This window comes from Lissotriton vulgaris, chromosome 2_1, assembly GCF_964263255.1.
Source record: "Lissotriton vulgaris chromosome 2_1, aLisVul1.2, whole genome shotgun sequence".
NCBI classification, from domain to species: domain Eukaryota; kingdom Metazoa; phylum Chordata; class Amphibia; order Caudata; family Salamandridae; genus Lissotriton; species Lissotriton vulgaris.
Window position 1 is genome coordinate 842,791,635 of NC_141687.1, and position 22,626 is coordinate 842,814,260.

Sequence of the window (22,626 nt, forward strand, 5' to 3'; positions counted from 1 at the left end):
AAACTCCACGCAGTCCATCATTTTGTGTAGTTGCTGTGGCAGATACGTAAGTGATGGGCCCTTGAATGGCGCTGTCTGCTGGTGTGAGTGTTGTAATGTGATGGGTCCGCGGCTGGCGGTGGGTGGGCCAAAGGCCTGTGACTAAGGCAGGGGGGCTTAACTTGTAAAACTTACATACTACTTTTTTGAAAATTCATTTTTGGCCTGTTCTGCTTTGGGGCACCCACACAAGTGAGGTATCCTTTTACTCGGGAGAACAAGGGGAACGCTGGGTGGTAGGACATTTTTGCCGGCACGGAGATCCCACGCAAAAAAGTTTGGAAAAGTGATATTTTTACCTAATTTTAAGGTTTGCAAGGAGTTCTGGGTAGGAAAACATTGGGGGACCCACGCATGCCATACCTCCTTGGAAGCCCCCGGGTGTCTACTTTTCAGAAATGTGTGGGTTTGGTAGGTTTCCCTAGATGGCCGTCTAGCACGGGGCCAAAAACCCAGGTAACCCCTCTTGCAAAAGCTAGTGGTATTGAATGTCAATACCACCAGCTTTCGCAAGAGGGGTTACCTGGGTTTTTGGCCCCGTGCTAGACGGCCATCTAGGGAATCCTACCAAACCCACACATTTCTGAAAAGTAGACACCCGGGGGCTTCCAAGGAGGTATGGCTTGCGTGGATCCTCCAACGTTCCCTTACCCAGAATCCCTTGGAAACATCGATTTTTGTTGAAAAAATCTGTTTTTTCACACTTTTTTGTGTGGGAAAGCGTGGCATCACTAGGCTCACACAAATTTCCTCCCACCCAGCGTTCCCCCACGTCTCCCGATAAAAATGGTACCTCACTTGCGTGGGTAGGCATAGTTTCTGCAACAGGAAAAGGTCCAAATCGTACGGTGGTGAAATTACAATAACCAATAGCAATATTACCTTCTTTTTTGGGGGGGTGGGACTGAGTTTTTGGACCGGGGCTCGGCGGGCATCTTTGGAAACTACCAAACCTAAACAGTTCTGAAAAGTAGACACCCGGGGGAGTCCAGGGAGGTATGGCATGCGTGGGTCCCCCAATGTTTTCCTACCCAGAAATCCCTGCAAACCATAAATTTAGGTAAAAAACAGTTTTCCATACATTTTTGCGTGGGATCTCCGTGTCGGCACATATGTCCTACCACCCAGCGTTGCCCTTGTTCTCCCGAGTAAAATGATACCTCACTTGTGTGGGTGGGCCAAAGGCCTGTGACTAAGGCAGGGGGGCTTAATTTGTAAAACTTGTAAAACTTAAATACTACTTTTTTCAAAATTCATTTTTGGCCTGTTCTGCTTTGGGGCACCCACACAAGTGAGGTATCCTTTCCCTCGGGAGAACAAGGGGAACGCTGGGTGGTAGGACATTTTTGCCAGCACGGAGATCCCACGCAAAAAAGTTTGGAAAAGTTATATTTTTACCTAATTTTAAGGTTTGCAAGGAGTTCTGGGTAGGAAAACATTGGGGGACCCACGCATGCCATACCTCCCTGGACTCCCCCGGGTGTCTACTTTTCAGAACTGTTTGGGTTTGGTACTTTCCAAAGAATACTACCGATCCCCGGGCCAAAAACTCAGGTGCCCCCCCCCCCCCCAAAATCAAGGTCGTTTTGCAGTTGGGTATTGTAAATTCACCACCGTATGATTTGAACCGTTTCCAGTCGCAGCCACTATGCCGACCCACGCAAGTGAGGTACCATTTTTTTCGGGAGACCTGGGGGAATGCTGGGTGGGTGGAAATGTTGATCCACGCAGATTCCAGAACTTTCCACCACAGAAATGTGAGGAAAATGTGTTTTTTTTGTCAAAATCTTAGCTTTGCAAGGGATTCTGGGTAACAAAACCTGAGGGTAGGCAGAAGAGTCACCCCATCCTGAATTCCCCTGGGTGTCTAGTTTCAAAAATGTATATCTTTGCTAGGTTTCCCTAGGTGCTGGCAGAGCTAGGGCGCAAAAAGAAAAGGTAGTCTCTTTGTCCAAAACGCACAATATTTCACTTGGAAATTGAGGTACGTCCACGTTGCGTTTTGGGCTGTTTCATGTCGCAGCCACTATGCCTACCCACGCAAGTGAGGTACCATTTTTTTCGGGAGACCTGGGGGAACACTGGGTGGGTGGAAATTCGTTGATCCACGCAGATTCCAGAACTTTCCTCCACAGAAATGTGAGGAAAATGTTTTTTTTTTGTCAAATTCTTAGCTTTCCAAGGGATTCTGGGTAACAAAACCTGGTGGTAGGCAGTCAAGTCACCCCATCCTGAATTCCCCCGAGTGTCTACTTTTCAAGAATATATAGGTTTGCTAGGTTTCCCTAGGTGCTGGCAGAGCTAGGGCTCTAAAACAAAAGGTAGTCTCTTTGTCCAAAGAGCGCAAGATTTCACTGGGAAATTGAGGTGCGACCACGTTGCGTTTTGCGCTGTTTCGTGTCGCAGCCACTATGCCTACCCACGCAAGTGAGGTACCATTTTTTTCGGGAGACCTGGGGGAACACTGGGTGGGTGGAAATTTGTTGATCCACGCAGATTCCAGAACTTTCCTCCACAGAAACGTGAGGAAAATGTGTTTTTTTGTCAAATTCTTAGCTTTGCAAGGGATTCTGGGTAACAAAACGTGGTGGTAGGCAGGCGAGTCACCCCATCCTGAATTCCCCTGGGTGCTTACTTTTCAGAAATGTATAGGTTTGCTAGGTTTCCCTAGGTGCCGGCAGAGCTAGGGTGCAAAAACTACAGGTAGGCACTTTGCCAAAAAAGGGTAAATTTGTAACTGCAAAATTTAGGTGTGACCACGTTGCATTTTGCGCCTTTTCCTGTCGCAGGCACAAGGCCGACCCACACAAGTGAAGTACCGTTTTTATCGGGAGACTTGGAGTAATTCAGATTTGTAAATCAACTGTTATTACCAATTGAGCTTTCATGCATTTCTCCCTTTCAATGAAAGACATTGTGTAAAAAAAAAAATATTTTTGAAAAATGACCAATAATTCTCATGCTAGTATGAGTATTCCAAATTTTGAAAATTAGCCATTATATACTGTTTTTGAACTCTATAATTTGTACCCAATTCAGAAATACATAGGTGTCTTTCATACAGATTTTTCCATGTATACATTTTCCAAGACAAACTGCTCTTTACCCAGTAAATAAAAAAATACCGTTGCAAGTTGCTGCTCAGTTTTTGGATCTGGGTTTGTCAGGTTCTTGGTGAAACTACAAGTCCTATATATCCCCACAACCAGAAAGGTCTAACGGATGTAACGGTATATTGCTTTCCAAGAGCTGTCAAAATTAGAAAAAGTTATAGGTGAACACGTTGAGACAAAAGGCTGTTTTTTTCAACAAATTTTTAAATATTCCAATATTTAACTGTTAGTTTCTATAAAGAAACCTTCATGGATTTAGACAAATGACCCCTTTCTGAATTTAAAATTTTGTCTACTTTCCGAAAATGTACAGCTTTCCAGGATCCATTATTGCTTTCAAACTCATTTCTACCATTAACTGGAAGGAGGTTGAAAGCTCTAAAAATAGCAAAAAAAGGCTATGTCCAAGAAAAATGCCAAAACTGTATGAAAAATGTCGGTTCTCTGACAAAAGACTGTCATTCCCTAAAAGCTGAGAAAATGGAGATTTCAGCCCCACAAACCCTTTTTTGATAACTTTTTCAGGGAAAACCCCAGAGGCTTTCATTTGCAGCCCGTTTTTCCCATTTTTCTGAAAAAACAAAAAAAACACTATATTTTGGTTAATTTCCGGGACCCCTCCAAGGGAATCCACAAACCCTGGGCGCCTTTAGAATCCACATGATGTTGGAAGAAAAGGACGCAAATTTGGCGTGGATACTTTATGTGGTCAAAAAGTTACAAGGGCCTAAGCGCGCACTACCCCAAATCGCCAAAAAAGGGCTTAGCACAGGAGGGGAAAAGGCCTAGCAGCGAAGGGGTTAAAGAAATGTGAATCTCTTTTTTCTTCTCTTTTTTGCAAGTAAGGATTGTTAGTCACCTGCTGCTTACTCCTGCAACTAGTGCTGGGTCGCTCAGGTTGGAGCAGCTGTAGCACTCTATAATTCTTTTTCATTCATTAATTATTTAATTCATTCATTCATTCATTTATTCATGTTCTAAATTGTCATAAGGGTTACTTCCTGACCTGCCCTTGAATACGAAGAAGAGCCCTCTTCATGTGGTTCGCATGTTATGTTATGTTATGCTATTTTTATTTGTACCGCGCACAGCTGCCCCAGCAAAGGGGCGTCCTGGCGCTTTGAGAAGGTAAACACAACACAGCATTAAAAGCGGGCAGAAAGGAGAAGAGACACAACAGATGAGCTAAACAAATAAAAAGGTCTTGATAGCCCGTCTAAACTGAAGGAGCTCGTCGATGGCCCGTATTTGTGGAGGAAGAGAATCCCACCAGCTCGCTGCCAGGACTCGAAAGGAGCGGCCACCAATTCTGCTCAACTTAAAACGCGGGACCACTGCTAAGTTCTGGCCTAGCGATCTAAGAGTGCGAGAGGGGACATAGGGGATCAGCAATTTCTCCAAGATTTGTGGGGAAGTACCCTTGAGGATTTTAAATGCAAGGCAGAGAACCTTGAATCTAATCCTCTGCTGCACAGGGAGCCAGTGGAGAGAGCGCAGGGCATTGGACACCGAGCACCGCCTAGGCAGACCTGTCACCAGTCGGGCCGCAGCGTTTTGAACCCGCCGGAGCCGCAGAAATTCTGACTGGTTAACCCCCGCCAGTAGGGAGCTGGCATAGTCCAGCCTGGACAGCACTGATGCTTGGACCACCAGCTGTCTTGTGGGTGCATCAAAGAATTTGAGGATGGGTCGAAGTCCTCTGATGATGCCAAAGCAAGAAGCCGCCACCTTCTTGGTATGACAGATGAAACTCAGAGAAGGATCAAGCCACACCCCCAGGTTTTTTATCTCTGCCGCTGGGAGGGGAGTCACACCCAACTCCGAAGGCCACCATTTGTCACCCCACAAAGCCACCTGTTTACCAACCACCATAATCTCCGTCTTCTTGGTGTTTAACTGGAGACAGTTGGAGTTCATCCAGTTAGCCACTTCCCGCAGACCATCACAGAACCTGGGAGCCTCCAGGTCTGAGTCCCCACTCAGTGTGACCGCCAGCTGCGTGTCATCTGCGTAAGAGACCATGGTCAGGCCCCACCGCTTGACGACCGCAGCCAACGGTCTCACATACAGATTGAAAAGGGTGGGACTCAGTGATGACCCGTGTGGGACTCCCTGGTCTAACGGGTAGGATGACGGCTTACCGGGCGGGATCGCCACCTGGAATGACCTATCCGTAAGGAAGGATCGAAACCAGTGCAAGGCGGAGCCAGAAACGCCCACCTCCTCAAGACGCCGAATCAGAATCTCGTGCGAGACCGTGTCGAAGGCGGCACTGAGATCTAATAACAATAGTGCCGCCGTCCGACCGGAATCCAGCACGGAACGCAGATGCTCGACCATCGAGAGAAGGGCCGTCTCCGTGCTGTGACCCGCATCTGATGGAAATGTTGAAAAACAATAAAAAGCGTCAGATCGTATATAATCAGTTATCTGCCAATCCCATAATTTTATGGGGCATTAGGAAATGTATAGGTACTTCGTGTTTGATGCTTATGTCATTGCTCTTAGCAACTTAGAGGGAAACAACTCTGAAAGGATGGCAGCCATACCCGAGTACTTCACAGGTCTTTAAAAGACCATTTACTTGTTAATGAGGCTTTTGTTGTGTTTTCGCCCCTTCTTAGAGCCACTCTGCCTATGGCTGGAAGAATTAGCCCCCCACGAAATCTCGCCCCCCCCAATTTGGCTCTAGTTGCCCACCTGCAAGCATGTATACCTTATGTCTTCCATGCCTCAACGGCTTCAGGCCAGCTCAGTTCCAGAGACCACCGCTCAGGGCACCAACTGACCTCGTGTTTAACTGGATCGTGAGTCACTGATATGAAATGGTGAAGATGTATTACTTGTCCTTTAATTAGAAATCTGTAGAAAAGAATAAACAAAACACAGACTTATGGAACCGTTGTTAAAAGGTTCAAAATTTTGCAGTGCACAGACAACAGTCGATAGCTCATACTTAATCATGTGGTCGGCTCAAGGAGGTGGATAAAGGGCGCAAACACTAATGCCCACTGGTCTCTTGAGTTGTAAGCCTCAAACCTCTTTGATGTTCCTCCTAACCTGCCACACAAGTGAAATGAGCGTGGACGTTTTACAGGAATTATTGAAAACTAACTCATGATTTGGAAGTGTGCAACTTTTGCATCAAAATGTGGATGACAACAATTGAGATGAATAGCTAATTTTTGAACCTTTAGATCAAATGATCCCCACTTTTAGAAAGAGAGGCCTGCGTCCGCCCATAGTTTGATTTGCCCTGATTTCTGTCACCACCTAATCACAATCTATTCTTCAATCTTCACTCTCCAGCGTTCTAATAGCAATATTTGTTCCTCTTTCTACAGCCTCCTTCCTTAATGTTGCTCCCTTGCCTTCCCAAAAATTTCCTTTTTTTGTCCCATCTTTGCTTTCCTTGATTAAACGAGAGTGGCTACAACATTACTGTACAGATAATGTTCGGTTGAGGACTTCCTTGGCTCTAATTCATCCTAAAAGCCATAGTACCATCGGGAGAGCCAAGAACAGCTCCCTCCTTTAGATTGAGAGAATGGCCTGACTGGTAGTAGGAGCAGTCGCTGCTGCTGCCAATAGCAAGGCAGCAGCAGTGGCCAGGTGTTATGGGGGAGGGTTGCATTTAAAAAAAACTGACCGCCTTGCGCTTCTCCTGCTGCTCCCGACAGTCCCTAGAACAAACTCCCCAACCAATCCAGATGCTGCTTTCATACTATGAGAGCACCGGGATTGGTCTAAACAGGCTCCGCTCAAGCACCGGGAGTCTGGCACTTTTCTCCACAGACGGGTTAGTGAAACCTAACGGTGTATGTCTGTTTGGCCGCCCTCAGATGGCCAGCCAAACAGACATGTGCACTTAAAAGTGCACAACCACTCCTCCCTGTGACCCCGGCCCGGCCTCGCCCTTCACACACTGGCTCGGCCAGCAGCTGGAAAATAAAACAATATTAAAATATTTCCAGACCAGGAGAAAACTCCTAATCTCATGGGCAGTTTCAATATTGTTTTATTTTTCAGCTGCTGGCTCTGAGCCAGTGGAGCGACGCTCCTCCGCCATTGCAAAGGAGCCGCCGCTGAGTAGGACTCAAACAGCAGTCAAGGCTCTCAATTTAGGTCATTACTGGCACCCAGAAAAGGACCATTGTTTTCATTGGTTTCCACTGTGGGAGAATTTGCCATTTTTCCGAAATGCATTCTAGATGACAGAACTTTGGTTTATAAGTCTTGCTTTACTCTTCTGGCTTGTAGTGCGTCCGAAAATCCAAAACGCCCAGGATGTCAATGAGATTTGTTTAAAGAGTATGTCTTTCTTGTCAAGAACTTCCTGAATGAGTGATTTCAAGCATTCTTCAAAACTTTTCACAGGCCCTTTATGTTTATTAGCATATACTTAATGTAGAATATATTTGTCTAAAACTGTCCACTTTTTAAAACGATTATTAAAGAAGAAATGAACATAATTCACAATGTCATACAGGATTTTTTAAATAGCGACAAACAGTGAGTAGCCAGATACAAGCTTTAAAGTCATCACAAACGTACTTACATGGAACTGAGATGTAGTGATAAGATAAGGTAAAACATCAATGAAAATGAGCCACACAGATTTAACATTTGTTGAATGTGTAACGTACATCAAACATTCCAATGCAGCCAAGATTTTCAACTTCAAGAGCGAATACTAAGGGCCTGATTTGAGTTTGGTGGGGCAGGAGCAGGACTACCTGCTCTCGCTCTGCCAAACCTGTGGTTGAACCACCCACCAGATTAGGAGTTTTCTTCTGGTCTGGGGTGCAGTTTTTTGTCGTTCCCACAGCGGTGCCTATGAAATAGACACCGCAATGGGAACGTAAAAATCAGTACCTGCTGTAGTCCATGTCCTGCAGGTACTGGGGTGCATGCACACGGGGGGCACAATATATGCCCCCCTACGTGCATAACCAGACCCAGATACAACTGAAGGCCATGTTGGGACCCCTTTTTATCCTCTCCTCCATGGTTTTCATGGTGGTGGAACCGCCATGAAAACTGCGGCAGATCGGAAACTCATAATATGTTTGGCGGGACCGCAGCAGTCCTACCAAGCATATCGCGGCCTCAAGATGGTGTGCCTCCCTGCAGAAATACAATCCTGCCTGTAAATTAGGCCCTTTGCACCATGACGCTAGGGTACAGTGTTGGTGCTAGGCAGCAATCAGTGCACCAGTGCAGAGAGAGAGCAGGAATACATTATATCTTAGTATATATGGTGCATTTCTGCTTTTTGCAGTAATGCAACGCAGTTCAGCAAGTTGTCTTGCTGCGTTGGGTTGTGTGACTTTTTGATAAATTTGCCCCCATGTTTTATAATCTTTCATTAAATGGAATAATGATCAGATCTTTCTTTATCTTTAGATTTCAGACTTTGTTTAGCCTCTCTACAGGATCACACTGGGTCAAAAATTAGGCCCAGGTACCAAAATAATAGTGACCACTTTCCTGATAGCTAAATGAGTGGCCCACATTTGCAAATCCGGACAATTTAGACTTAGTAAAGACAAAGGTCCCCATTTAACAAAGAGCCTTTGCAGGCATGGTGGAGGCTTTGCAATCGTGGTGGGATCTCTGCACTAGTGGCCGGATCTGTACAATGAGAACTGCAGTGAGGAGACCCCGCCACAAATGCTGATACCCACCACAACTGAGGAGCCCCCGCAACGGGTGCCGGATGCTGTTTGTGAATCAGGCCAACACTGAATGAGTGTTTTGCAAGGTATGGGAGGCTACATGCATTTGTGTTTTCTACAGGCAAAGTTTGTGGTTATATCAGGGAAATCAACAGTAAAAACCAGCTCACCTGGTCAAAAAACAGGCTCACAAACTGCTAAAAAAACAACACACATACATACTGTTCTGCAAGACCAGTCCACTGGGTAATGCCTGGTTGCCCTGTAGGCCAGTCCGACCCTGCCTCTGAAGTGTTTAATTCCCTCATTTAATGACTCAGTTTCAGAACGATTAACAAAAAGTGAGCGACCCAAATAAACCCTTGAGGGCTTGGGTAATTAAACTGAAAAGGTAAAAGTGCCTTCAAGGGAATTTATTTTAGTATGTATTTTGTAATTTGTGATGGCTTTAAAAGGATGAATTCATAATCCTTAATGTGAACAAATCGAGTGCTATTAGACTCTAATTCAATGTAAACTCAATTTTAACAGGACACAACATATAAACAAAACACGAGGTATATTAGAAAAATAGATTTTTATCAAAAGGAATTTTAAAGGATGCACTTCATATACAGATAAGTAAACAAACAAAGAATAGGTCTGTGGGTACACACAGAAATAAATCAATACGTGACTCAACAGAACCTAAAAGACATCTATCCCCAGTCACATTGAATAAAACAAGATAGGGATAAGATGTAGGGTTGACGTTTCGGTTTCCTAAGAGTTATTTGTAGAAACCATCTTCAGGACTGCTGTCAATTGAAATCTGTACAGAGATATTGTAATCTATTCGACGTTTTCAGCACCCTCTTAGCATATAGAGCAGGTAGTGGACTTTGCTGTGCTAATGGTGGCGTTTTGAGGTATGCAATCGCCCGATGAGCTGTAAGTCATCAAAAAAGTGAATTAAATCACAACTCCAAGTTAGAGGATAAATCTTTCCATATGTAGGTGGTCAATTTCAGACCAGATAATTCGACAACCATACGGTGGTAATCTATTTAAAGTAGCAAGCAAAGATTGTATTGTATCAACCTTTGGGACCAGTATAAATGCCGAGCCGAGTCAGAAATTATCTTGCCGCATGCAGAAAATTAATTTCAAAGCGGAGATTCACCAAGTCATGGAGCGAGAAACTAGTAACAAGCAGAATGCCGCGCGACGTGCAGTCGATTCGGGACCGAAATTCGCTTTGAAATTAATTTACTGCATGCGGCAAGATAATTTCTGACTCGGCTCGGCATTTATACTGGTCCCAAAGGTTGATACAATACAATCTTTGCTTGCTACTTTAAATAGATTACCACCGTATGGTTGTCGAATTATCTGGTCTGAAATTGACCACCTACATATGGAAAGATTTATCCTCTAACTTGGAGTTGTGATTTAATTCACTTTTTTGATGACTTACAGCTCATCGGGCGATTGCATACCTCAAAACGCCAACATTAGCACAGCAAAGTCCACTACCTGCTCTATATGCTAAGAGGGTGCTGAAAACGTTGAATAGATTACAATATCTCTGTACAGATTTCAATTGACAGCAGTCCTGAAGATGGTTTCTACAAATAACTCTTAGGAAACCGAAACGTCGACCCTACATCTTATCCCTATCTTGTTTTATTCAATGTGACTGGGGATAGATGTCTTTTAGGTTCTGTTGAGGCATGTATTGGTTTATTTCTGTGTGTACCCACAGACCTATTCTTTGTTTGTTTACTTATCTGTATATGAAGTGCATCCTTTAAAATTCCTTTTGATAAAAATCTATTTTTCTAATACACCTGGTGTTTTGTTTATATGTTGTGTCCTGTTAAAATTGAGTTTACATTGAATTAGAGTCTAATAGCACTCGATTTGTTCACATTAAGGATTATGAATTCATCCTTTTAAAGCCATCACAAATTACAAAATACATACTAAATAAATTCCCTTGAAGGCACTTTTACCTTTTCAGTTTCAGAACAGCATTATAAGCACATAAGTTCCCTTCAAGTCCAATCAGCCAGAGAAAAGTAAAAACAAGCATTGGCATAGCCAATAGGTCTCGCCTTTGGGGCCTTATAAGTATTTAGTTATGCAGCACAATATCCTTCCTGCAACAGCATCAATTGTTGCATGGCTAAACACTTACAAGGTCTCAAACGCGAAACCTATTGGCTATGCCAATACTTGTTAATAATGTGATTGTTGTACGCTTCCTCCAAAAGAACAAACAGTAGGAAAATGTAAACTCTTACAGACCAATCAGTTTGCTAAATTCTGATTATAAAATAGTAACACTGTTGGCAAATACATTGAATCAGGTAGTGGGTTTGTTGATAAATCGGGATCAAACCTTTTTTTAGCAGGAAGATGGTTGTCTAGTAACACACATTTAGTTGAAGCTCTATATTTTCAATTTCTACCGCTCTACTCCTCCCCTTTCACGTGACTTATTCATATATTTACATTTATCATTCACCTGCTACTTTCTTTTTTGGCCATTTCCGTATATAGTCTTCTCTAGAGTTGTGTGTAAAGTGCATAATCCCATGTAAGTGCTGCAGCACAATAGAAACATTATAAATGAATAAAGAAAAAGCCCACCCCATAGAGAAATGCTGTGGATGACTTTCAGAGATCTTCATAATTTTGGGGGTGTCTAAATAGATGTGAGGGGGAGGGGGCTTTATGCTGAAAACAGTACTGTGTTCTAAGTGACAATAACAGAGTGGCGGCGGTCCACTCTGTAATGGGCCACAAGGAACCTCTTTTGTCACTCAAGTCCTGGCCGGGAGTAGGTTTCAAAGCGGGGTAGGTGGGTCCCAAATAAACCTCAAAGCCCCCTCCTCTCTTTCTGATAAAGCCTCACACTGTGGATATATTTTCACTTTAGGGAGCTCCGACTGCTCACAGCGTGCTGGCAATCATGTATTCAAGAGCATTTTATAAGGTATACTAGAAGAAAACGGTAACGTTCTGTTTTTTAAGTGCATATATAAAATGCCAATTATCTGGAATAATTGTGAAAAAATACCTTTAGCATTCTGAGGCCCGATGACATTTCTTTACATGAAGGCGGTGGGCGTGGCCTTGAGTTTGACGGCCACTGCCCCATCGTGGTCCTCATCCCTTAGTACTCCCATTGATGGTACCCTTTGGGAGGGCGCCCATAGACTGGAGGCACAGGTTTGATGGGCATCTGGATACCCTGGTATCAGCTAATCAACACTGACCTCTGGGGGTGGAGTAGAGGGAAATGCGGAGAAACAGAAGTGGGGGTAGAAAAAGAAGAGACAACAGGGAGAGACAAACAGAAGGGGGGCAGAAACAGCAAGCGGGAGAGCAACGGAAAGGAGAGAGAAAAACAAGATGGACAGATGCACCTATTACCTTAGTGAGGTGATAGCAGGGAAGAGCAACAGTATAGGACGAGAGAAACCAGCAGTGAAAGAGACGCAAGGTGAGAGGGAGAAGCAGTTGGTGAAGAGAAGTATGGGGGATTGTTGGTAAGCGAAAACAAGAGCGGACGCAGCAGCCGGAATTAAAGGAAGAACAGTGGGGGAAGAAATGCAAGAGAAGCTCGGGAGTTGTGTGCGAAAGTGAAAGTGATCGCGATGCACTTAATGAGGCCAGCAGAGTGACGAGATCTGTGGTGGGGGAGGGGGAGTGAAGTGAAGCACGGAGAGAGGCACGCAAAAGCACGCGCCCGCGCGCATACGCTAAACTCCAGGCCGGCCATGGCAGCATCTGGTAGCACTTTAATTTACCCCTTTACTAAAAGTCGAGCAAGCAGCGCATGCACTGCTCTAGACTCGACCTAAAAAGTACCAGCATATTTTAAAGAACGCATCAGACCATACATTCCAAGTACAGGACTGCAGTCATTAAAGTAGTTTGTTTCCTAAGTGCAAGGAATTCTTGGGGCATTGTGGCTCTCTATAAATCTAATAATCATTGAACAGGGAAATTGGCATTGAGGAAGGACATATGAAGCGAGAGTGGAGTTGTCACTGTTAAGCCAATTAAGCAGCGCATGTGGATGGAGCACGTTATTCTCATATGGTGGGCCCCTAGAGACACTTATTGAAGACCATGAGGTGTGGGCACAGTGAGAAGAGGCATCTGGAACAAAGTTCTGGCTTCTAATGAGAAATACATTGTGGGAGAACCTGAGGGATGGGGACTACAAAGAAGAGGAAACTGCTAAAAATGAGAAAGTCCCCTGGGGTTAACTTGAGGACAACTGTAGGTGAGAAAATATGGGGCATGTCACTGGGCACAATTGGTGTTGGGGAGGCAGAGGATGAATCTGAGACTAGGGGGTTTGAATTGTTTATTTGGGGTGCACTTAGAGTTTTTGTTGCAACAGTGGGTGTGAAAAATCCTTTACCACATAACTGTGGTACAATAATTTGAAATCCAGGGGCACTCCAAGATGACAATTTGAGATGGGACATGGTTTGGGGCACCTTAGGAGAGAGGAAGCAATGGAGGTAATTTCTAGGATGCATCAGAATCACAAGAAAGGTGCCATTCAAGTTTGGAATAATGGCCATGTGGGAATTTTGGGGACACTGACTGAGCTCCTTGAGTCATACAGGGCCAAATTCACAATTTAGCAATAGTGACCATTCAAAAATCTGCTTCCATAAGATTACTGTGTTTAGAGCAAATATTGCAATTGTCAGGGATTCAAAAAGAATCCCAGGAGGATACTTTAGAAATCTAAGCTGGTCATAAATTTCCAGAATTCGTGCACAACAGTTCCACCAAGTACACAATTCTGGATGTGTATACAAGATGCAAATGTGTATTTCTTCCCTCAGTCTCCTCCCCATTGTCTAGTTGTTTCCTTTCCATTTCAACTCCAGATGTTCATCTACTCTTGGCATCAACAGGAATAAATGTGCATGCGTTTATTTGGTTATTCGGGACGATTTATGTGGCATTAAAGACACATGTATGCATGTTCTTCTCATAAGAGTAAAATAATGGAATGTTTTCAACGTGGTCCAATACATTGCAGGACACCTGCATTCTCAGTGAAATGGGGCCACTGCCATTCGAGCACATAACATTGAAAGCTCAGAGTCTGTTCGTTCATTTGGTATAAGCATTCTCTAAAAAACAAAAACTGGTTATTTTTCCATGGTAGAAAATGGCATTTAAAAACCAATGTCTGTTCATGTAGGGTGAACCAGCATGCTCCGCTACAGCTGGCCATTTGTCTTAAGAAAATGGCCTAAGAAGTTTACTGTCAATAACCAGAATGGGAAGTAGCATTTTTAAGGAAAAGGATAATTCCAGACATATTAGCCTCTCCTGAGAACTAACTTGAGCATCAGTCATGCTAATTACCATGAGCTACAATGGCATCCAACATTCAAGAACGTTTCCTGAAAGAGAAAAGAGCACATGATGTCCAAGAATAGCCATTGCTCCTATGGGGACAAGAATACTTAGCTTATTACGTGATCCAAGTTACTTTGAAAATAATTCTAGTCACCACAATGGTCCAAAGTTATTTGAGACCTAGGCCTTTGTTATGATTTTGTCAGTAATGCCAACTCAAACTGAAATGGGTGTTTAGGTCTGAACTGGTATTACGAGTTATGTGCAGAATGTGTACAGACCTGACAGATCGGGTGGAAAAGTGCACTGTTACTGTATCCCGCATTTCAAACAGTGAAAAAGAGTAATAGGGATGTAATGGTGCGCGAACAGGTGGGGGCGGCCAAACCATGTGTTATGGTGTTTTCCCCAGATAGTATTACTGTGCCATGATTTCCTGAATCTGAGAAGTGACACAGCGTAACATAAAAGGTTCTTTGAAGATCGGCCATTGCCTTTGAAACTAGGCCAGAGTCTCATGGCGTAAACACTTTCTATAAGAGGGATATTTCCAGTGAAAATTAACTCTGAAGTAGAAATTTGATCTATGACGACTAGCCTTTTCCATGAACACACCAGTTACCAGCAGAATAACTGACAAGACAGACAAGGGTGTTATTTGACGGGGAAGCTGTACAAAAGGAAGAGAGCAAGAAAGCACGGACTCACTGCACTGCTAAAAGAAACAAGAGTTAAACGCTAGTCATTCCGGACAGCCGACAGCCACCAGGGCATTAAAGGGGATGATAAATGTTCGCAAAAGTAAAGGAATATGAAAGAAAGCTCTTAAAAGCGATCGCACGTGTGTGCCAAATGAGGCTTGACAGAAAGCGCGATCGCGATCAAAGAGAAAGACGTGCAGCCGAGTGTGACCCGTAAAAGACAGATGGCAGCTGCGCGCACGCACGCTCGCGTGAACGCAAGCGCTAGGCCGGCCAGTAGCACTTTTAAAACTCACCTACTAAATGTCTCTCCAAGCAGCGCATGCGCTGACTCAGCGAGACCTAAACACGTAAACAAAGGTTTTTTTACATTTTTTTGGCTGATTGGGCTCCCTCTCACCAAAAGCAAAAGGAGGAGCCCAAACAGCCATCTGTTTACTGGTAGCTTGATTAGAAGACACATCACGCGCCATGGGAGGATAGAGCCAAGTGTGGTGAGAGGCTGCTCCTACTATTCAAGCGCTCCAGTTTTAGTGTGTGTGTGGGCGGAGGATTCTAATAGACATATCGTTCACATCTGCTGGGAAATAACTGCTGTTAATTACCCCACCGCCATAATGTGCTCTCACCTGGGCTGTAATCACCTACTGTTATTACCCACAGATGCAGGCAATAACGTTTAAATTAGAACATTAGAATGTGGAGCACTCCATTGAAAACAATGGAGAGCTCTGGCTTTCTACGGGCTGGTAGAAGCCTGCAGAGCAACATTCCAATGTTGCTTTTGTTTAAAGCTGTTGCTGTGAACAAAGGGCTCTCGGAGCCTGAGGGGATTTAACCCCCCACCCCCCACTGGCCTCTGAGAGGCCTTTGTTTTGTTTGTTAGAGCATTCTGCCCTCTAGTGGCAGAATGTTCTAAAAGCCTTAAAGCCCTTTGTAGATTGGCTATACTAGCCATTAAAGTCCTGCTCCCTTTTTAATGGCCCTCAATACTGAAACTGCCTTTAACGGCCGGTATAGACCTCTACGGCGGGCTGTAAGGCCATATTAACATTGGAATGTTGGGAGCTCCATTGCAATCAATGCAGTGCTCCATGCTTCTACTGGCCGGTAAAGGCCCGCAGAGCAACATTGCAATGTTTTACAAAGGCCTCTAGGAGCTCAAGGGGATTTAAAACCGGGCCTTTAACGTGGGAGCAGGCCTTTAATAGCCGGAATAGCCCGCTAGTCCGGGCTATAAGGCTATATTAGAACATTGGAATGTAGAGAGCTCTAGTGAAGACATTAAAGTGGCTCAGTCAGTGCTAATAATTGCTGATATAAACCTTCTGCTCCAACATTCCAATGCTTGTCTTTCTGTTTCCCCACGGTTTATTTTAGAGCATTTTAACCCCAGTGGTTGGAATATTCTAACAGCAGTTTAGCCCTTCTACCTATGGCTATAATGGTTGTTAAAGGTCCTCTCCTCTGTTATAAGTCCATGTCTGTGTCTCGTCAATAACTCAGAAATAGGGCCTTTAACAACCATTGCAGAACTCAGCAGGTGCAGGGATTTACAGGGGGCACCACAGGTGCCCCCTCGGCCCCCAACCTGAGGCCACATGGAGAACAGAGCCCTGCTAGGGGCCCCCAAAGTAGCTTTCCAACAAGCTTTTCATGTCAGAAAACCCAACATGAAAAGCCAGTGGGAAACTGACATTGTAATCCCAACGGCGAAAAACGCCATCCTTAAAGGATTACGTCACGTGCCAGTTCCGACTGCCTATCGGGAGCCAGCCGAAATGACCCACTGGTTTCACTTCCAACCGCCGTCATTGTAATACGGCAGTCGAAAGTGAAACAGAAGATGACTGAAACTGAAGATGACACTTTCCGACCGACATCAAAATGAGGCCCTTATGTCTGAATAATCACATTGAATTGCATACCTATACTTGTTGGAAGTCTTGCTTAAAGAAATTGCTACTCTAACAAATCTTCAAGGAAATATATTGTATCTAAAAACAAAAACGACTTGGGCATCTGCTTGTTCGTATTGCTATTTTGGAGTGATTTTGGGTTACCTAAGTCCAATTCTGCATTCACGTCTTGGCAAAGATTGAGAATTTTATATTTTTTCCATCTTCATGCATTGATGATTGAGAGAACATAAATGCCACTTCCGGTGTAAAATAGAATTTTTTGATTCTGTAATAAAATTCTACATTAAGTAAAACATATATTGTTTAGTGGCACTTTGATTTTAGCCATAATGAGAATTTGCTTCTCAAAATAATTATCCATTGCTGTATTACCAGTAAGGTCACTGGCTCGTGGACCGCGCACTCTAACAACTTTGTCAGGGAGGCTGGCCCTAGAACAATTTTCGAGGCATGGGTGATGCAGTTAATGATACATTAAAAAAGTCATAGAGATTTCGAAAACTCTAAGCATCACACAAAGAACAAAAGTCACCAATGTATTCAGCAGGAGAGTGCTTGGGTATGTTATGTAGCCTGAGGTAATTTGAATTTTATGGTCAAGAAATGTCCCCTAACGTGTACCCCACCGTCTCCATGTACGAGCTTAAAGTGCATGTAACTTCCCTCCTCGACCAGCTATGAAGACGCAAATACATTTGCGTCCAACGTTAACATGTCCTCTTTCAGATCCACCATGAATGGATTGATGATTCAGTTCCTAAGTATGCCTTGCCAACGTCTTTTCATGGTGCACTTTTCACGTTTTCCTAGCCCTGCAGAGCTAGGCCCTGATTTCTGCCATCGAGCCCTTTCTGCTCTCTGCCTCCTGAAAGCTACAACGTGGGATACATCCCTGACCTCTGTCCTACTCCCTGCGTGGCGAGCGGTGCCCGGCTCGGCCTGCTTGCCTGCCAAAGACAGTATTTTGCCTTCAAGTTATCAGTATAGCCGAGCTCAGCTCCTCAAACACATTCCAGTCTAGCAGAATAGATAAACAATCCCCGGCTGCAGAGCAAAGGGCCCGGCTTTTCTGTCTCCATGCAAGTAATTCATTGCTCCTGTGACCATGGTAGGCCCATGGCCCCTCGCATTACACGCAGACACGTAGTCACATATGCACGCATTAATAGTCAGTATAGAGTAGCCTCTGCCCAAGAGACCTTTCCTTCTAGATAATATAGTTCCCCAAACACAAGATATCAGATATGATTTAGGAACGAGTCGATCTGACATGCCAGACTTCTGTCTCTTTCCTCTAGTGCTAAATGTCAAGTCCCCTGCACCCTCCAGCCTCACGTCAGTCACACGTCATGCTGCTGCGCGCGCATCCTTGCTACAGATTTCTGCTGACATTGCAAGATTCCTCTATGTATACACCCACTTGTGACACTTTCATGTGACGTTTCTAGCACACACCTCTGTGTACGCCCTCGTGCACGCCTTCTGTTACGCACATGTGTTCTTATCTCGTTTCTCTCAGCTGTTACGCCTTCTGTATCCATCACCGCTATATGCATTGACTATATATATTGTACTCTGTTAATAAAGTATTGTCTATCCCTTCCTGAACCTCAGTGGTGAAAGGAACATGATACCATGGTTCGAACCATTCCATTTTATGGAATAAAACCCTTATAACTCAGATACCACGGACTCTGCCTCTCATTTCCGAGTGAGTTATTTTATTGAACTTTACCGCATAGAAATTCCGACGGTAAATATTTATTTACCACATTAATTTGGCGCCCGAATAGGGACCCCTCCCCCACCCCACGCGCTGGTAGGTGCGTCGCAAGCTTTGCCCCCTGCCACAGCCGTGACGGACAATTACGCGTACCCGCAGGATTTCCTGTATCTCCCTCAGGCCTACGGAGGTGACGGAGACTGCGATCAGCATCCAGACGAGGCGTCGAGGAGTGCGGAGGATCCCGACCAGAGCCCAGCCGAGAGAGCAAGGTCCGAGGTGTCTAGAGGCCCACCAGTTCCGACGTGCCTGTGACGTCACGAGTCGAGTCCAGTCCAGTCCGGTCCAGTCCAGACGAGTTTCCGAGGCCTTCCGTTCCGTGCTTCCCGGTGAGTACCGTTGCTGGGGACGCATCTAGACGGGTGCATTACTATGTATCCGGTCAAGACGGGTTTGGGTACACAGACCCGGTCTGCACTGTTTTAGCAGTGTATCTGTACTGTTTAGCAGTATATCAAGTAATTCGTGTCTTCAACGGTTCGATTTTGTTTTCGTTATAGAATTCATGTATAGTCAATATGTGTTCAAAATGTTTCTATGTGATTAATGTCGTGGTATGAGTGACTGTTTGATCTACATTACTGTGTTTCTGTGTAAAAAAAAAAATTGTGTTCAAGTTCGAGTAAGTATCAAGTGCCAAGGTATCAAGATGCCATTGTTCTCAAAGTTAAGACAGTTAGGAACTAGGAAAGGGATACTAGAGGAAGCGATTCCTATCCCACCTAGGGACACTCCTGGAAATTTTATGTACCATAAACACGGCTTAGATGCCATATTATATCTAGATTTATGGGTCGATTATACTAAGAACCTAGACGAGAAATATAGATGGCCCGTTACAGGGACATGGGATGCAGATTGCATCATGAGAGTAGAAGAAGCGCTATGGAAAAAGAAGGCCAGACAATCTCAGAAAGACGCCATAGAATTGTGGCGTAAAGAATCGCATAGACGTACAGAGAAAGAATTTAGAAAAGCAGAAAAACATAGAGAAGATTCAGATAAAGCTCGAGAAAACGTACTAGTTGAAGAAGGAATACGAGTTAAAGCAGAACAAGTAGACCGACAACGAAACACTCTTGTGAATGGTATGTATCCTCTTTTGGCCGAGGGTTTACCTAAAGCCACTCCGGAAATACCGAAAGATCTGCCCGCTCCATTGGTTCCGACTAAATTACGTCACAAGACCGCAGCAGACATTTTTATTTCGTCCTACTTGGATGATGTAGCTCCTACATATACTACTGCACCTGCCCATGTACCCGCACCACCTGCACCTGCTGACGTCCACCTACCCCATGATCATCAGCCCCCAGGTCCGCAACAGCAGATCCCTCCAGGTCCGCTACCCGCACCCGCTCCCGTTGTTTCCCCCAGTATTCAACAATTGCATCCATTAAATCCTTTTGGGACTGGCGTGGTCCAGGATCCAACCCAGCTACAGCAGGTACCGACCCTACAGCCAGGTTATGCTCAAGCCTCCGGTGCAGGAGGTGCTACAGGAGGTTATCAAACACCCCCACTGTTACACCGAGTGACAATGAGAGAGTTAGCAAAGGCTCGGACACCTAAAGGTGCACCGGCCGAACAACTTAGAAGAGAACTTACAGACTGCAGATATGACCCAGTGCCTGGTACGACAGGGCCCATGTTGTTAGCGTCCCTACGTTTGAGGCGCGTTACAGATTATTTGATATTACTACCAGGAATGCCAGAACATCTAGACAAATTGTATTATTTTATTAGAACAGGAGAAGGACCGGAGTCTGTTGCTGAAGCCATGTCACGTCAGAAAGTTGAGAATAAAGGTTTAATAATGCGATTTTTGGTTAATTGTTTAATAAGAGAACAAGATCAGGCAGGTTTTCCACAAAGTGAGATGAATAGACTGACTAGATGGAGCCAGAATATGGCGGAGGGTAAACATGATAAGGAGAACAGTGTACATCATATGGTTAGAAAGATCCGTAAAGAAATAATAGAAATACATGCCCAGCGAGCACCTGAAGAACAACTTGAATTAGACGATCCAACTTCCTCGCAAGAGGAGGATGATATAGAGGATCTAGCAGAAACCTCGCAACAGTCAGACAAAGAGATGATAGCATATGTAGGTAAGGGAAGATACCTTAAGAAAACAATACGTCCAGAAAGCAAAAGACTTTTTCTCTCTGCTATATCAAATCCGAGTTCCCCTGAACATATGTTTCAGGCTACCGATAAAATACTCCAAGATCGAATGGGGTACCATGTACTCAATTCCATGGATGAACAAGAACTAGCCCGGTCCGCAGTACAATGGGCTGACAATTCTAGTACATATAATGATGATGCAGTAGCACAGACATTTTTGAACCTCTCCCCTGATGAACAGAAATTAGCTGGTGTATACATGATTCAGCATCTCATTACGTTGTTCAAAAGCCAACATTCTGATCCAGGTCCCTTACCGGATATATTAATAGAGCTACTCTCGAATAGATGGAGAGGCCTAGGTACTGATTTAATTAAAGAAATTCTAGAACATCGACACAAATATAGTGCCTTCCTGAAACCACAGTTTATTTCAGCTCCACCACCCCCAGAAAGAAAAATGTTTTACTTCGACAGACAGAATCCTTTACGAGAAGTACATCCAGTCAGGAATGCTGATGATACCCTTACACGTGTGTATGTATACACACCCATAACTAAAATGGAATTATTGGAAATGAAGAAAATAGTGCCCAGTCATGATAAAGACTCTGCAGGTTTTCACCGAGAAATTAAAGATATGTTACTCATGGGCGATTACACGTATTCAGATATTATGAAAATGTTAAAAGTACTGTTGCCTGCAGGAATTTACGAGAAACTAAAGGAGAAAGAATGGGAGGTGGGAGACAAAAAGATTGATTGGGCTGCATTAGAAGTCGAAGAAAGAGGTCGTACCCCAGGGTTAGGCCTTGGGGATAAAGCTAAAGCATTACCAGGTTTATTAGTACAGGTTTTGCCTAGACTGTTAGCGACTAAAAAGGAAGACTGGGACGCAATCTCAGCCTGTAAGCAGAAACACGATGAAGACACTAGTGATTTTTATTCTAGATTCGAGAAATGTTTTATTATTAACAGTGGTCTGAAAACAAGTAGCGAGTCATACCCACACCTCTTTGTATCAAAACTAGTCGAGAATTCCCTGCCTCAAGTTAAGAACCGTGTTTTGAAAGTCGAAAGCACATGGCAAGCAAATACGCCTTCCCAAATGTTACAAATGTTACAGTACCACCAGAATAGAATTAGGGAAGAACAAGATCACGAACAGAGACGTATGAAAGACACGAAAATGAAAATCTTAGTTGCTCAGTCAGTTCCAGCTGACGGTCAGAAAAGGGGTATGACACAGTCTAATAATACGGCGGCTCCCGTTAAAGGGACCTGCAACTATTGTAAACAGCCAGGTCACTATGTGAATGAATGTACAGTTCTGAAACACAATATAGCAACAGGTAAAACTAAAGAGAGACCACGTCAGCCTAGACAGGACCAGGTCCAACATCAGGTCCAGCAACATATTCCACAGAACGTACCGCCTATGCCTGCGCCACAACAGACAGTACAGACAGTAGCGGTACCACATCCACAACCCATTGCCGCGACACAGCAAGTATCACAGCAGATGTACCAGTATGCACAGTCTGATTACCCCGATTATCAGCGATACTCATGAAACAGCCTAGAGAGGGAGGTTGGCTTGCCTCTCATTGAAGTTCCTGTAGATCAAGAGGGTCCTTATGTACATAGTCAAGTATTAGGAAAAGATAGAAAGTTTTTGATTGACACAGGGGCAAGTCGAACAACAATAAGTCATGACGAGGTTCCAGGGGCACCCCTCTCAGGCTCACAGAATGTTTCCCTTGGATTTTCAGGACAGCCTATTGTTAATGAAGTATCGAAACCTGTTCCCCTAGCAGTTGGTCCATTGTCACGTACTACAGACTTATTGCTCACGAAATCGTGTCCAGAAAACTT

The 22,626-nt window shown here is 44.2% G+C and overlaps 1 protein-coding gene across 1 annotated transcript in view; it reads right to left on the minus strand.

Moving 5' to 3' along the window:
- Positions 1-22,626, minus strand: part of LOC147731271 (transient receptor potential cation channel subfamily M member 8-like) — a 416,422-nt gene that overhangs the window by 315,687 nt on the left and 78,109 nt on the right. Inside the window, exon 2 of the mRNA XM_086954174.1 lies at positions 5,869-6,014. Coding sequence (XP_086810300.1) covers positions 5,869-5,882 — 14 coding nt within the window. The 5' untranslated portion in view covers positions 5,883-6,014. The remainder of the gene's footprint in view (positions 1-5,868; positions 6,015-22,626) is intronic.